This window comes from Ovis canadensis, chromosome 2 (assembly GCF_042477335.2).
Source record: "Ovis canadensis isolate MfBH-ARS-UI-01 breed Bighorn chromosome 2, ARS-UI_OviCan_v2, whole genome shotgun sequence".
NCBI lineage: Eukaryota > Metazoa > Chordata > Mammalia > Artiodactyla > Bovidae > Ovis > Ovis canadensis.
In genome coordinates, this window is record NC_091246.1 from 35,032,957 (window position 1) to 35,049,745 (window position 16,789).

The following is a 16,789-nucleotide window of genomic DNA, read 5'->3' on the forward strand; positions in this document are numbered from 1 at the left end:
AGAACCAAATAAAAGTGGTCTTAATATTCAAGCCAGAATTTCAATACAGTTCATCTAGAAGATACCTATTTTAGCAGGGGAAAAAATAAGTCAATCATTGTCCATTTTGATTCAGGGATATTGCATACTGCTGTGCAGTCTGTGCTTTGTACAACTCTAGGGGGCACCATTAAGACTGTCATCAATGTTAATGGAATCACCTGAAATTGTGCAGTGCACAACCTGTACAGCCACTCCTGATGACCCTACATCAATTTATGCAAAGTCATCATTCCAGTCATTTTCAATTATATTTTGAGTTTTATAATCCCAAACATCATTTCAAAATAGCTTTGAGTTACAGAATATCAATAGACATTGTCAGAATTATTTGTAGCTGATACAACAGTCCTGAGAAGGCTCTTGAAAGTGACTCTGCAAGTTGAAGGGGAATTCAGTGAATAAAGCAAGGGAATATCTCAATGGAAGCTCTAGGAATGTCATTAACAGGACACCTGCCCATCCTCTGAAGTCTTTTCTCTTTGCAACGTCCTTGGACCTACGTAGTGACGTGCCCCCAAAGTTAGGATTTTCCACCACTGCTGAAGAAAAGGTTCTATAATCCCAAGAAAGAAAGTCATTCTTTGCACTGCTCAGTAATCTGTTACTTTTTTTTTCTTTTGTTTTTAATTTATTTTAATTGGAGGCTAATTACTTGACAATATTGTAGTGGTTTTTGCCATACATTGACATGAATCAGCCATGGGTGTACATGTGTTCCCCATCCCGAACCCCCCTCCCACCTCCCTCCCCATCCCATCCCTCAGAAGATCCCATTCTGATCTGGTCCCACTGGTCTCTTAACATACAATCTGAATCTGCAAGGCATCTGCCCATTAGAGTCTGCTCCTCACTTCTAGACCTCACTCTAGGTCTCCAAGGCCCAGAATTTTCTCACCATGGCCCTGCACAAACTTCCTAGGACTGGTAAGCCCCTCCCCTACAACTGTCACCTCCAGGCGGCCACGCCACCAGGGTGAGCACCCTCTGACATAAGACCCAAGTGAGTGTGAGCCAGGACAAGCGGGCTGAGGTGGCCACATGCACACCCATCCCCTTCATACAGCTCTCACCATATCACCGGAAGCCCAGGGCAGGGGCCATGACTGGGGACCAGCTCTACTGAAACCGCTCTGCTTCTGCTTGGAACGCCAAGAGTCTGAGAATTCGACCTGCAAACCCAGGCTTCCAGGTCATTATAAATATGTATTTGCCAAGGTAACAGAATGTACTAAGTCACTTCAGTCATGTCCGACTCTTTGCGACCCCATGGACTGTAGCCCTCTAGGTTCCTCCATCCACGGGATTCTCCAGGCAAGAACACTGGAGTGGGTTGCCATGTCCTCTCCGGGGGATCTTCCCAACCCAGAGATCAAACCCACATCTAGTATGTTGCAGGAGGATTCTTAAACACTAGTGCCACCTGGGAAGCCCAAGGTAGAATAGAACTTTTTTTTTTTTAATTTAACAAGTCATTAACTTCATTTATATTTCTTAAGTATTTGGATTGAAGCATGTGGACCCTCACTCATACTAAATTAAACAACCATCTAAGATGGCCTGAGGCCAAGGAGTTTAAGTTTTAAAACCGGGACAGTTTTGAGCAAATCTGTGCAGTTTGTCCAGGATGGGGGCCTTCCCTGGACATAGGAAGTGCTAAAACTGGGACGAGTCGGTCACTCTGATTTCTTCTCATACCTTCAACAACCCTACATGCAGTCACCACCTGATTCCATCAGAAAGTAAAGAGGCTCTATGGATTCAGAGCCAGATTTATCTAAACTATACATGAATGAACCTCATCGAATATGACTGATATACAGGTGTATTCAGCCTCATCACAGAAAGGGAACACCCAAACTCATTACTCACACAAAGCCCTGCTGCTGCTGCTGCTGCTGCTAAGTCACTTTAGTCATGTCTGACTCTGTGCGACCCCATAGATGGCAGCCCACCAGGCTCTGCCATCCCTGGGATTCTCCAGGCAAGAACACTGGAGTGGGTTGCCATTTCCTTCTCCAAAGCATGAAAGTGAAAAGTGAAAGTGAAGTCGTTCAGTCATGTCCGACTCTTAGCGACCCCATGGACTGCAGCCTACCAGGCTCCTCCGCCCATGGGATTTTCCAGGCAAGAGTACTGGAGTGGGGTGCCATTGCCTTCTCCACAAAAAGCCCTGCTGCTGCTGCTGCTAAGTCACTTCAGTCATGTCTGACTCTGTGCAACCCCATAGATGACAGTCCACCAGGCTCTGCCATCCCTGGGATTCTCCAGGCAAGAACACTGGAGTGGGTTGCCATTTCCTTCTCCAATGCAGGAAAGTGAAAAGTGAAAGTGAAGTCGCTCAGTCGTGTCCGACTCTTAGCGACTCCATGGACTGCAGCCTACCAGGCTCCTCCATCCTTGGGACTTTCCAGGCAAGAGTACTGGAGTAGGTTGCCATTGCCTTCTCCACACAAAGCCCTAGGAAGATTCAAAATGTTGAATCAATTCAATATAGCAAATGGGTACAGGAAAGTGGGATTTGGGATGGGATCAAAAGGAAATAGCTTAGCTCAGAACCTGGAAAACAGGTCCTTTTCCAAACTTTGGATTCATATCAGTGTATGGCTTTTCTACCAAGTTCACCAGCAAAACCATGAGGTCAGGCCTACACATTCTGAAAAGCACTATATTTTCCTTGTTTCATTGTCCCAGATGCATGAGAAGTATTGTCACTTTACTTTCATTGTCAGAAATAGCCAAATTTAGCACAAGATTATGAAACTCACAGAAAGACAACGTGGGAGGAACAATTTTTTTTTTCCTCCCTATCATACTGTACTATGTCTGATGAGGACCTGCTCATCAAAAGAAAGAAATGTCTCTTATTGTACAAAGGTTTAGAAGACCTGCCACATGGAAGGATGCACAGACCCAGACTTTACAAAATGCTAGGGTCACATTACTCCAGCTGACCCCAGCTTAACAAGTATATTATTTTGCTTCTGGCAACTTCTAAGTCAAGCTAAGCTTCAATGATGTTTACATGCTAATAGCACAGTAGCTATTAACATCATATTAAATGCAGAAACAGGAAAAAAAATCACCATTTCCTTTTCAGACTTTTGGCAATGGTCAAAATTCAAAGATATCTGCCATTTTAAAGCCTAATTTCTCACTGTTTCCATTTATTTAGTTTAAATTTATTCACTATGTATCATTATGTGCTAAAGGTAGGAACCACTGTTGGAGATAATCTGTATTAAAAAGTGAATGAGAAAAGATAAACATGGGATAGGAGGGGAAAAAGTCAATGAAAAGAGAATTGAAAGAGACACGTGTACCCCAGTGTTCACTGCAGCACTGTTTATAATAGCCAGGACATGGAAGCAACCTAGATGTCCATCAGCAAACGAATGGATAAGAAAGCTGTGGTTCATATACACAATGGAGTATTACTCAGCCATTAAAAAGAATGCATTTGAATCAATTCTAATGAGGTGGATGAAACTGGAGCCTATTATACAGAGTGAAGTAAGCCAGAAAGAAAAACACCAATATAGTATACCAACGCATATATATGGAATTTAGAAAGATGGTAACGATAACCCTGTATGCAAGACAGCAAAAGAGACACAGATAAATAGAACAGTCTTTTGGACTCTGTGGGAGAGGGAGAGGGTGGGATGATTTGGGAGAATGGCATTGAAACATGTATAATATCATATAAGAAACGAATAGCCAGTCCAGGTTTGATGCAGGATATAGGATGCTTGGGGCTGGTGCACTGGGATGACCCAGAGGGATGGTACATGGACGGAGGTGGGAGGGGGGTTCAAGATGGGGAACACGTATGTACCTGTGGCGGATTCATGTTGATGTATGGCAAAACCAATACAATATTGTAAAGTAATTAGCCTCCAATTAAAATAAATAAATTTAAATTTAAAGAAAAAAGAAAAGAAAGACAAATGCACTTGAGTAATGCACTGGTCGTGGAGATTTGAGAAGGGTTATGGTTCCCCACACCAGGGTTTCCTGCACTGCAGGAAGCTTCTTTACCATCTGAGCTGTGGGAAAGTCCCAGAGAGAGAGAGAGCCATGGTTTCTTGAGGGCTTCCCCAGTGGGTCAGTGGTAAAGAACCTGCCTACCAAAGCAGGAGACGCAGGAGATGTGGGTTTGATGCCTGGGTCAGGAAGATCCCCTGAAGGAGGAGATGGCATCCCACTCCAGTATTCTTGCAGGGGAAATCCCGTGGACAGGGGAGCCTAGAGGGTTATAGTCCATGGAGTCGCAAAGAGTTGAACGTGACTGAAGCCACTGAGAACGGCACGGCATGGTTTCTTGAAGACTATACTAGTAGTCTCATCAACTACGAAATCTCAGGAGCAACAGAGGTGGCCTCAAGCTCTAAAGCTTCGTGTTGGGAATCTCCAGAATAAAATATGGACTTCCTGGGACTCCCTTAACCCACTGGCATTCCAAACAAGCAGCAGACCATTCTCTACCTCCCCGGTTCACTCCAGTGTAGAAGCTAAAACTCTTTCCCAACCAAAACAAGATGAGTGCCCAGGTCTGTTTGTCTGATGTTCAAGTACTATCTTCTGAAGAGTCTGTTGAGTACCTCCAGGTGCTACACTCACTAGTACCTTCTTGCTGACCTAAGGCCTGTTGTCAGAAATTATGGGAAGAGAGTTAACAGGTCCAGAGTGCAGCCTGAAAAACCCCAAGTGAAAAAGAACCATGAAGATTGTATTACAACCACACATGCACTCCTGACCAAGCTCTGTGTTCAACGTGCCATGTCTGCACCTCCAAAAGATGGACCTTGAGGACATTTAAGCTTCTAAACATGGATGACAGAATCACTCCCCCCCACCACAACAATATCGAACCAACGTTGTCCACCATTCTCTTAAGTCCATGCTAAATAGCTTAATGTGAGGGCCTATTTATTTCTATCTTCTAATCTCATTTATAGCCCATGAGTAAATCTTATGACTTTGTATAAACCTTCATGAGTAAATCTTTATGATTTTTTAACTGCAAAACACTACAGTAAAAGGAAAAACACATTTGCAGGATTTCAAAAATGGGGGGAAGATAGGTAGCCTGACCAGAAGGTTCACTTTCCATTCTGCTCTAGAGATAAAAATAATAGCAGAGGCCAGAAGACACATGTGTTTCTTTCCTTTAGGCTTTTCGTCTCTAACGCTTAAAAAGAAACTTTTTTGTCTTTCCTTTCAATTCTTTTTGCAGACTCTCCTTAGCTTGATTTTTTAAAATATTTCAAAGGATTCCACACGATAAAGGAATAACAAAAGATGTGTTCTTTTCAAATAAACTTTCCCTTGCTTTGTCAACAGTGTTTTCTAACTCAGGGCAGACCACCTTTTGAATTCCAGAGCCTTCTCCCCATCCCTCTCAGAATGGCAGGCAGAACTCAGGGACCAAAAACATCGGTGGTTCAGACATCTGGGTCCTTTTCTGGCTGAATCTCTACTGTGCCTGCAGCACTGAGAGCCTCTTCCCTTTTTCTACAACAAAGAAGTCTTCCATCTGACAGAAGAGGATAATAGCATTGGCTTGGCAACTCCTCAGGAGCTTCAGGAGGTGTAATTAATTAACATTAGTCCTCTTGAGACAAAAAGAGGTATTTAAGTATAAATCTTAATTATCATGATTATTATGAGTCTATAGCAGAACCATACCCTTCTCTGTTTTTAAGGCAGAAAAGCAGGCAAAACTTTTCTGCCTTTCACTCCCAGGACAAGACATGGGTCTTGACAAATGGCCTTAAGAATAAGTAGTTGGGGGTGGGGGGCTTTATATTTTCTGAATGTATAACATTTGGAGAAATTTCCTCACCCTACATTCTTTGGCCTAAGTACACCAAATCTAAATCTGCCAGTTCGAGGGCAATTCTAAGTGTTGTAGAGAGCGCTAGTTCATCCAGACGTCATGAATCTTTGGATAAAATGGCACAAATGAAAAGCTGTGGGGAAAGCTCTTCCAATATTTATAGTTTGCTTCTGACGCACATTTTGCATAGGAGACAACTGCTCCCGAATGAGGCAGCATAAGTCACTAACTCCCACTGCTTGTGTGAATGAGCATTCTTGAGCTGTGACATTCTTCCTGAATGAGTGGGCCATAGAGGCACTCTTTATGTACTGCCTAAAGAATGGAAAGCTTTAAAATCTGGGTATTTTATCATCTAGCACTCTGGCTAGGTTTGTTCTAAGCCTAAAGCGTTCATCATTCGGGTCATGATTTCAATAAGAGAATCTACTCTTAAACAATCAATGTGTTCATGTTTACAATAATACCTGACCTTGAATATTCTTGGAACTTGTGCTTTCTAATCAGAAGATGCTAGCAAAAGCTCCAGGTTTCTTCCACATGGCCCTCACAAGCAATCTCTCTGCCGTGAATTTCTGCTTAGAATTCTGCTTAAAAGGGCACCCTCTCCACTTCTAATCTCCACTCAGTCTCCACACACATTCATGTTCATGAAGCAACTTTTCTACATGTGGGACTGAATTCCAGTGACAGCCACATAATGGATCAATTTCATCTTAGACAAGTCTTATTTTTCACCCATAAGCTAAATAGGATGCAGAAGCATCTTTGGAGAATCTGCAGATAACCCCTTGCTTTCCATGTGTGTGCCTGCACCACCACCTCTACTTATTCACTCTCCTAAGCTGCCTTAAGTCATCATGTTATTGTTGTTGCTTAGTCACTAGGTTATGTCCGACTTTTTTGACCTCATGGACTGTAGCTCGCCAGGCTCCCCTGACCAGGGGATTCCCCAAGCAAGAATTCTGGAGTGGGTTGCCATTTCCTCCTCCAGGGAGTCTTCTCGACCCAGTTATCAGACCCGAGCCTCCTGCATCTCTGCATAGGCAGGCAGTTTCTTTACCACCGAGCCATCCCAGAAGCCCTGAGCCATCCTGCTTTTAGGTAAACCCAATCAGAGTGCTTCTCTGTGCACCAGCTACTCCACGTTTTTATCATTATTCCTGGTTAATACCCTTGGAGAGTCAGTGAGGTAAGCTCAATGGATGCCTGAATAGTCCTTCCAGTGTTCACACTGCCCCCGCCCCAGCCCTTGCCAGAGTTTTCAGGGAAGGACTGAATGAATTGCCTTCACTACTCAAGTGTGGTCCATGGGTTTGCAGCACCATCTGGGAGCTCATTAGAAATGCAGATTGTCAGGCCCTTCTCCGGATCATGGAATCAGAATCCACATTCAACAGGATCCCCGGGAGAGCTTATCTCTCATTAAAGGTTGAGAAATCCTGATTTATAATTCCTTGGCAAGTGTGACAAAAGTCAAAAGATCCCAGCGTTCATAGAGGGTAGTACTTTTTCAGTGAAACATAGAGTAACCCTGAAAATAGCAGACCTAAATATTGAGGGGGCTGGATAACGACTGCAAAAATGTTGGAGGTGAGGGCAAGAGATGCGTTTGTCTCTAGGGGCGTATCTCTGGGTCCCACTGCAAATGGCAAGGGGGAGGGGAGAGAGCTTAGACACCTGAGGCAGCTTATATTCACCCACCCTCTCTAGGAACCTAACACTGACTCCGTTTTCTCCTAAAAAGGCCAAGTCTAGAAAGCTCCTGTAGTCAAGTGACAGAGTCTGGGGGTCCTCTTCTCTGGGCAAGCCCAAGCCCCCAGAGAGGCGAGGACAAAGCCAAAGCTGAGATGAAGCCGTTCTGGGCAGTTTCTTCCTAAGTCCAGAAAGCATAAGCACTGGGGAGGTGAGGATGGGCGCACTGGCAGCATGTTCTTGCCCCTCCCCCAGGCGAGGGCAGCACTGAGCTCCTCCCTGGGTGAGGTGAGGGGCCCTGAGGCCACACCCAGACATATTCCTCTTCACAATCACCTTTATGTAAGTGTTAGAACCTGACATTTTACAGAGAAGGAAAGCTAGATTTAGAGGTGGTAAGAAAATTGCTCAAAGCCACAGAGGTTATGAAAGACACAACTCTTAGGAAATCAGAGCCTAGACTCAAACCCTTCTCACTGTAGCAAAGTTTCCCTTTGAATAACGGGGGAGAGTGGGATAACCATGATTAAAATTCCAAGCTCAAACATCAGATCTGAGTGAGCCATGTGGATTAACACAAGAGACAGGAGTTTATTTCACTGAAAAGAAAAAGGACAATATTTGAGGTTCTACCTACTCCACTTAGTTTTTCCGTTCAAGGCTTCTACAAAAAGAGAACATTCAAAGGAGCGCTTACTTCTTTATTGCCTGCAATTTCTGCATATCTTCAGCTGAATAGGGTTTCCCTGGTGGTGCAGAGGTTAAAGCATCTGCCTGCAATGTGGGACACCTGGATTTGATCCCTGGGTCAGGAAGATCCCCTGGAGAAGGAAATGGCAACCCACTCCAGTATTCTTGCCTGGAGAATCCCATGGACGGAGGAGCTTGGTGGGCTACAGTCCACGGGTCGCAAAGAGTCGGACACGACTGAGCGACTTCACTTTCACTTTCACTTTCAGCTGAATAGGGTTCCTTCCTTTCATGAGTAGGTCCTGCCTAACAGTGGGATAGGGACATCCCTGGGAATTAGAAGCCAAGAGAGACAACCACAAAGAGAAGCAGGAGACAGTAATGAAAGCCCAAGTGCTTCTCCGTCTTTTATCATTTTGTGGGTAGTTGAAGTGTTTTCTATTATTGGAAAAAAGGACTGTGTTTCATCACCATCCAGTAGGTAGCCCAGCATTTTCTGTTTCTCAAACCTCCAGAGAGACCTGACAAATTGTTCAAAATCCTACAATTCCAGTACAACAGGATGTTAAGCAAGACTCTTCCTGCCTTAGTAACCAACACCGAAGTGAGCACCAAAGGTGGAATTCACAAAAGCAATGATTGAATCCACGTCCTTTGAAATATCTGATTCATGAAGAGATTTCAAAAGGTCCCAGAGAGGAGAGAAAAAGGAAAGACTTATAAAGAAGTTTCTCTGGGGAGAAGCGTCACCATCACCACCCCACCATGGGGCTTCCACAGCTGCACTTGAGAACATGACCTGTGTTCTTTGCAGGTGAAAGGCTCAAGGACTGGTGGCTGACTCTCACAGAGATGGCTCAGGCCAAGTGTGGTGGGATGCAGCTGACATCTGGGTCCCACCTGTGCACCCAGAATTGTCAGGTCAAAGGATCCTGAGGGCTCCCCTGGACCAGATGGAGGCAGCACAGAAGAAAGTCTGTGGGGGAGTCTAGAGGGCCAGAGGGAGCCCCCAACGTACAAAGCTGCATTCCTGGATATGAAGGAGGAGCTACTTTCAGCAGCCAGAACACAGACGCATTTCTGTCATGGGAGTTTCAGGAGAGGGGGCTGCAGAGAGAGGAATCCCAACGTTCTCCAGGAAAGATGAGCTGTGAATCGACACTGAACACACCCAGGTCCCAAGAGCACAGAGCCACCAGCCAGTACACTTCCCTGCCCTCCATGCCCATCCCCTCCACCCAGGCAGCACAAAAGCTTAAATCTCATTAGCTAGCTCTAGCCCCCACCCCCATTCTGCCAACCTGCGCAGAGAGGGGAGAGGAGACTGACCCTTAAATCAAGTCCAGAGTTGATTTCTAACTCAGAAGCGACATCCTGTTTCACAGTTGAGATTCTATCTGTAACCTCAAGTGATCCAAGGATTGTCTGTTACTCAACAATGAGCAGAAAAATCTTGCTTGGGTCAGAATTCCATCCCAGACAAGTGACTCTCACCTTTGGCTGCACACTGGGATCACTGGGGAATCTCAAAAATGAAAAATGCCAAAGCCCAAGGCTCACCCTGGAAACACAGAATCAGAATTGCCAGAGATGGGCCCCAGAAATGTGTCTTAAAAAATGAAATAAGATTAAAAAACAATTAAAACTCAACCATTAATGTGTAACAAAGAGCAGGATGCGACTGTTCTAGTAGACCAAGAAGTGACTAAATAGTAAAGGGACAGCGGAAAACCAAGAGGAAATGAAATGAATTTGACTGTCACCAGCTGTGTTCTTCCATGGGCTAGAAAGATAAAAATCACTGTTCTCCAGATGCATTTTGAAGCAGAAAGCTCCTTGTTGTACTTTAAATATAACTCAAAACTGACCAGTTGCTGCTGCTGCTGCTGCTGCTGCTGCTGCTGCTGCTGCTGCTGCTGCTGCTAAGTCACCTCAGTCGTGTCCAACTCTGTGCAACCCCATAGACGGCAGCCCACCAGGCTCCCCCGTCCCTGGGATTCTCCAGGCAAGAACACTGGAGTGGGTTGCCATTGCCTTCTCCAAACTGACCAGAGCTGAGTTCAATTCCAAGCATGGGATCAGAAATAATCAATGTAGTGTTTAGAAAGTCTTGACTCCCTTTCTCAGTTGCAAGTCAAGTTGCCAGTGATGATCTGGACTGGTACCTGGGCCCTGCTGACATCTAAAGACCTGATAACACCTGTCCCTCCTCACAACAGCCTGGCTGGGGCTGGTGTCTGGTGTCAGACTCTGCAAGGTTCCAGCACTCTGGAGAGACACATGGGCATCTTTACTGCCAGTCTCACATCCTCACACCTGTAGATGGCACCCTCTTGGCCTGGCTGATGCTGGCTCGGGGTCTCTCTGCTCCAAGTGGAAAACAGAGCATCTGCCACAACATCCCATATTTCCACTCCATGTGGTGTGAAAGTCAATTGGGACTGTCACTAAGTTCCGTCATCCTCTTCCATGCTCACCCATTTTTATATTATTAGGTGTTTTTAATTTGTCTGGTTTTATTCCTGTTTTAATTTCTGTCAACATGCTTCCTTCTCTATCTCCAAATAGAGAGTGAATTCTTAAACAGGGTGACCATTTCATGGAAATCTGAGTTCTGAGCTGAGTGAGGAACACATGCAACTAAAGACGGAAGAGCTGCTGTTTTAATTCTTCTGGATTCATACAGTGATGCAACTGACTTCACAGAAACCCCAGACTGCCTGGTTCCTGGGAAGTCCAGAAACTCGCAGTGTGAACAAAAGGATCTCATCAAAACAACTAGAGGGAAAAGTAGCTATAACTTTATATCACGGAGATTCGTGAGAACTGAACTTCTTGATCAACTACTGTATGATGACAACAGAAATACTGAAGGACCATAAACTCAAACATGACCTTAAAGTAGAATGTACATTTAGACCAGCAGGGTCTAAATATATATAGTATTATATATACATATATATAATATTTCCCTTTGTAAATTTCTCTTTAGTTTTCAGGGGAGTTAAGAGGGAAAGAAAGCATTTCTAAGAAAAGCCATTCTCTGCAGGCTAGGGCTACAAATCGCATAAATATCCACAAAGATTCTACTATACAAGCCAAGTGAGGTCAGTCTCTTAACTGGTCTCACTGGTTTATGGCCCATACAGGCCATTTATATATCCACTATCACCCTGGGCCAAGTCTCTTTCATTTCCACTTTCATTTATTACTCCCTGATAGTGGGTCCTTGAGTAAATACTTAAAGTGAAATAAAAATCAGTCTTTTCTAAAGCCATATTTATTTTAAAGATCTGATAAAAAAGAGTAAATGAAAAGAAAGGGAAAGAACATATTTTTTAAAATATGGCTTAATTTTTGTTGTAGATAAATAAATGATTATTTCCTTTTAAGGGAATACTTGAGAGACTTTGAGCTATTCTTAGACCAAAGAACCACTCTTTCCAATCACTAGCTAAGTTAAAACTAACAAAAGCTATCGATAAAAATGAGGCCACATGGATAAGACGAATTAAACTGTACCAAATATTGGTACTGTACAGAAATGTTCAAAAAAAAAAACACATAAAAATCCTATCTAAAATAGAAGCTTCTGGCTTTACACTGACAGAACAGTGCTCATATCAAAGCATACAAACCACTTCTAAAACTTTTAAATGCCAGACCTTCAACCTGGAATCAAGTTCACCTCCAACAGTTTCAGAAGCCAGTTGTTGGTGAAATTCACATAAATCCTTAACTTTAGATGAGAATAATGTACTAACGTGATGTCAGTTTCTTAGTTTCGACAAAAGTAAGCAATGCAAGATGTTAGCAACAGGGAAATCAGGTGAGGGGTAGCTGTGAACTCTCGGTACCATCTCTATAACTTTTCTGTAGATTTAAAATTATTCACAAATAAAACATTCATTTAAAAACATACAAAAAACCATTGTCCCAGAAGCAAAGATTCTGGATTTAACTATAAAGCTGTTATCCCCACAAATGTGCAGGAAGAAAATGAACACAGTAATCTAGCGATTTACTACAGCGAATGTAGCCAAGCAACTAAACTCTCAATTAAGAGGAAGATTTAATGAAACAGACAACAACTGCCAGGGTGTCTGGGTAAGGCATCCAAACATAGCTTGTTTTATGTGCTCCTGAAAGGCTGTTTGTAAATCAAACTTATATAATTCAAATCACATTTTGAGCATGCTAAGGAAGCTGGTACATTTAAAAAGCTGCTGAATAAATACCAGGATAACAGGAAGATGGATTGTGTAACAAGAATGACTGAATTCTCATTTGGTGAAGGTGGCTTGGCAGCCATCACCCTTTGTCCATGGGGCTGTCCTGGGAGCCATACTAGTACCTGCTGCCCAATCAGCCCCTGCCCCACCGGCCTCCAAGTTTCTATTGTCTCTTCTCTCTGCAAGGCTGACTTTGTGTGGCTTTGATTAATTCAGAGCTATTATGGTGAGGAATTCTAATCATGAACAGGTCCCAATAGCCAAACACATGGCTCAGCCTCCCCAGTGGTATCAGGTATTTGGGCAATACAATCAAGCAAATAAGAATACGTTCACTGAACAAGAGTGTCTGGAGCAAGTAAACACATGATATTGTCCCTGCTGTTACTGGGGCTCCCACTGAAATTCTTCTGCTAACCATGGACTGGACTCCCAATACCAGCCATCCTTTTCCCAATTCAAACCATTGGTCAGATGGGAACTAGCACCACTCTTAGAGAAATAATTCAGGATTCCATCAACGGATGCCTTAACTCAGTCAGCCCAGGTAAGCAAAACATTCCACAATACTGGTTTCTCAGCCACAGATGAGGGAGCAGGATTCTGAATCCCAACTGGTTAAAGGGTCAGAAAATATATCTCAAACAGCACATGAGCCGACCAAATTCAGCTCACCTGCTCACAGATTTGCTTGTATTTTGTCACTGTGGGTACAAAATATCATATAACACTTGAGAGAAAAATAATGTGTGTGTTGTCAGAATATTGTTCAAATTATTCATCCCTATCACCTCCATGGGAGGAGTATGAGGCCCTGCTCCTGAACTGGCCTTGGCCCTATGACTTGCTTTGGCCAATGGCATACAAGTTGAAGAAACTGTATGCCAATCCCCAAAGAAGGCCTTATAAAGCCTTGCTTTTTTTTTTTTTTTTTTTTTTTTGCTGCCCTCTTGCACTTTGTACTTATCCTAAGAAGTAGATCTCCTGCGTAGCTACTGTTTCTGCACCCTGCACCCCAGAAAAAACACACATGCAACAAAATTCCCCTAGCTGATCTACAGGCCCATGAGCAAGATGAAATGTTTGTTTCAAGCCACTGGGTTTGGGAGTGGTTTATTGTACTCATGAGGTTGTCAATAGTTGAGTGATACACACTAGCCCTCTCCAGATGCAAAAACATTAGGTACTCACCATCATCAATTCCAGGCCAGCCCATGAAGTGAGCAGAAATCTGTTTCTCATCCTTCCCATATTCATTCTTGGCTACTAACTTGTAGTCCCCATTGTTCATGTGAGTGGGGTTGTCCAGCTGGAGGCAGCCGTGGTACTCCGTATGATTGGTAACATGGATTTTAGTACAGATGTATTTGGACTCATTCAAAATTGCCCCGTTATAGAACCACTGAAGCGCTGGCTTGGGATTGCCTTTCACAGTGAATGGAATGCACCAGTGGTGGTCTGAGGTTGGAGATTCGAGAAATGTGATAGTTGGAGCAACTAAATTGAAAAAGAGAGAGTTAATAGCATCAGAAAGCTCAGGATTCTCCCCATCTCCAAATCTCTGTGTCATAGATAGGGGGGTCTTACTCAACCATTGTCTGGTTTAAGAAAACATACGACCTGCAACTCTGGAATCCATCAATATTTTGTATCATCATCAAGTTTGATTTAACTTTTACAGAGAGCTTCAGAAAGAATCCTTTCCCTGCTCTGCCTAAGATCTATGCATCATAGGCATCTTTACACCTATTCAGTGTGAAAATCAACTCCAAACAGATCCCAGTGATTTCTGACAGTGGAAAGGGTTCATTTGAAGTTGACTTTGGTTTCTAACACATATGCCTTGATATTATGGAGATTAGTCACCAAAGCATTGAGGACCACTGTTCTTACAGGGCTTCGCTAAATAATACAATGACAAAAATGACTTTGGAAAGTTTGCTTGAAGCTCGGATCTCACATAAATTTTCCAAAACAAATAAAACTGGTCAATGCAAAGAATGTTACTCCTGATGTTGACTGATTATTATAAAGTCTGATAAATTAATATATTTTTCACTGTCAAATAGTAAATGCTCTTTAATAGCATCACTTTTCATTATAGTACAGTCCATTTTTGCTAGAATTTCAGATACATCAAAGTTTTGATCCTTTAAATGTCTGAGGTCCTATCTAAACCTGAAAAACCAACTAGAGATTATTTTAAAATTAAATATAAAGCACTTTATTCTTAAGGGAAACAAACATTATCAGGTAGCATCTTTAAAGAGAGTACTTATCCTGAATGAAGACACTTAAAATCCCTCTTAAGTGGGATACATGTTGTCCATTTTCATGTGGTCTGACTTTGATAAGTATAAAATTGAGGACTGGAAAAAGACCTTTGAGACCTAATAGTATCATTTTTTCAGACGAAAAAATCCAAGTGCTATGAGGTTAAGTAATTTGGCCAAGGTTACTGAGTGAAGAAAATCTGGACCAGGAATCCAGAACTCTTAATGCCCTTCCCTCATGCATCACTTCCTGGTTGTACATGTTCATCACATAAAGTGGGGAAATCATAGCCTGGCAACTGATACATCTGTGTGGGTCACTGCTAAGGATCTCTCAGATGTTAATATTCCCTAACACTTATTTCTCATTATCTAAACCTTGATAGACTAGGCCAGCTCTCCAGCCCAGGGAGTCTACATAGATATTAACCTAAACTGGAAAACATTTGAATTGGAGTGCCCTTATTTGTAGGTCTGTGTGACAAACACAGGGATCACAATGGGGGAAGGACAATACTTACCTTCCTCCCACCAGCCCAGGTCCCCATATGCCCAGGCCCCACTTCTTCCTGCCACCACACTCTAACGTGCTTTTTGTGAGGTGCTGATTTAAAGACATAAAGTTGGAGGCTTGGTTGTACATGTTTGGGGATGACACTGACTTCAAGATTGGTCAAAATCATGAGAAACTGTGAGTCCAGGACCTTCTGGGCATCGGGGCAGTATTGACACTGGCAAAGGTTGGCGATTTCAACCATTCACTCCAACAGTCACATAAGGAATGTGCGTTATGAGTGAATGCTAATCAGTGTATCAACACCTTGTGTCCACATGTGTATAATGCACATTCATACTTGTGCACACTCGTGTTTTTCTCAGCCAAATCCTAATTCAGAGTAAAACCTCATTAATTTATACCACAGCAGCTCAGAATTTGCAATGATGTGAAGATTATGTATTTTTTACTGAATACGTACATCATTCACGTTGAATGAAACAATCTGGAATGTTAAGATATACGTTGCATTGTTTACAATACTGGAAAACAATGTACATATGCTAAAGAAATATTAATATCCTTTATCTTCAGAAGACAGAAACTTCAGGCAATTATAATAATAAAAGTTTTTTGCAGGTAATAATAATTTTCAGCCATTTTAGTACTATTCCTTCCACTTCCCACAGAAGCTTGATGTCAAACTAATGAGGTTTATTTTTTGTAGCATCAATATATTGAGTATGAACAGCCAGCCCAATACTTCAGGTATCACAACTTTAAAGGTTCATATTGCTTTTATAGAGAACAAACTTTAGAAACGAGTTTATCGAAATTTAAACCACAAGTTATTAACAAAAGGAAGATAACCAGCTCAAAATATGTTCTATCAAGAAAAGACAGGATAAGGCACAATAGGACAAGTTTAAGATCGAGAAAGAAGCTTAAAGACAACACATGAACAAGAGAGATTAGCAGAAATAGAAGGAATGGAAGGAGCTGGTAACATTTCTTAATTAAGGACGCACAGAACACTGCAGATCCTTTTTTAATGCACAAAGCAGCAGAGGTCCCCAACCACAAATGCGGGCGTGTCCACGATCTTTTCTATTAAAAACACACGTTGATCTGATTACGTACAATGTACAGTGAGGTTGACAGAATCTTGATCTTCTCCTACAAGATTTTCTGCCACACAAGAGATTTGCTTTCCACTGTCATCAGATGAAATGTTAGTTATCCTTAAGGAGCCCTGTGTGTGGCTTGTTTCATTCTACAAATGAATTAACAGACAAAAATAATCTTGATTAGAACTGAACCCAATAGTGAGAAGATTTGGCATTTCTTCCCTTAACTAGAGAAAATCATCTGTAACATTAAAAAAAAAATTCCAGTCTAATCAGGCTCAATAAAAGGGGCAACTCAGAAGTTATTCTGTTATCTCCACATTTAAATTATAAATGTGTGGAGCTGATTTAATCCTTGAATTCCTACCTACCTTCCTCGAAGGGAAAAAACCACA

General features: G+C 42.5%; 1 protein-coding gene across 14 annotated transcripts in view; it reads right to left on the reverse strand.

Moving 5' to 3' along the window:
* Positions 1 to 16,789, reverse strand: part of NTRK2 (neurotrophic receptor tyrosine kinase 2) — a 396,774-nt gene that overhangs the window by 310,813 nt on the left and 69,172 nt on the right. For all 14 annotated transcript variants that reach the window (XM_069575812.1, XM_069575811.1, XM_069575815.1 and 11 more), the window contains 2 exons: positions 16,408 to 16,540; positions 13,690 to 13,995 (listed from right to left, as the gene is read on the reverse strand). In XM_069575812.1, coding sequence (XP_069431913.1) covers positions 13,690 to 13,995; positions 16,408 to 16,540 — 439 coding nt within the window. The remainder of the gene's footprint in view (positions 1 to 13,689; positions 13,996 to 16,407; positions 16,541 to 16,789) is intronic.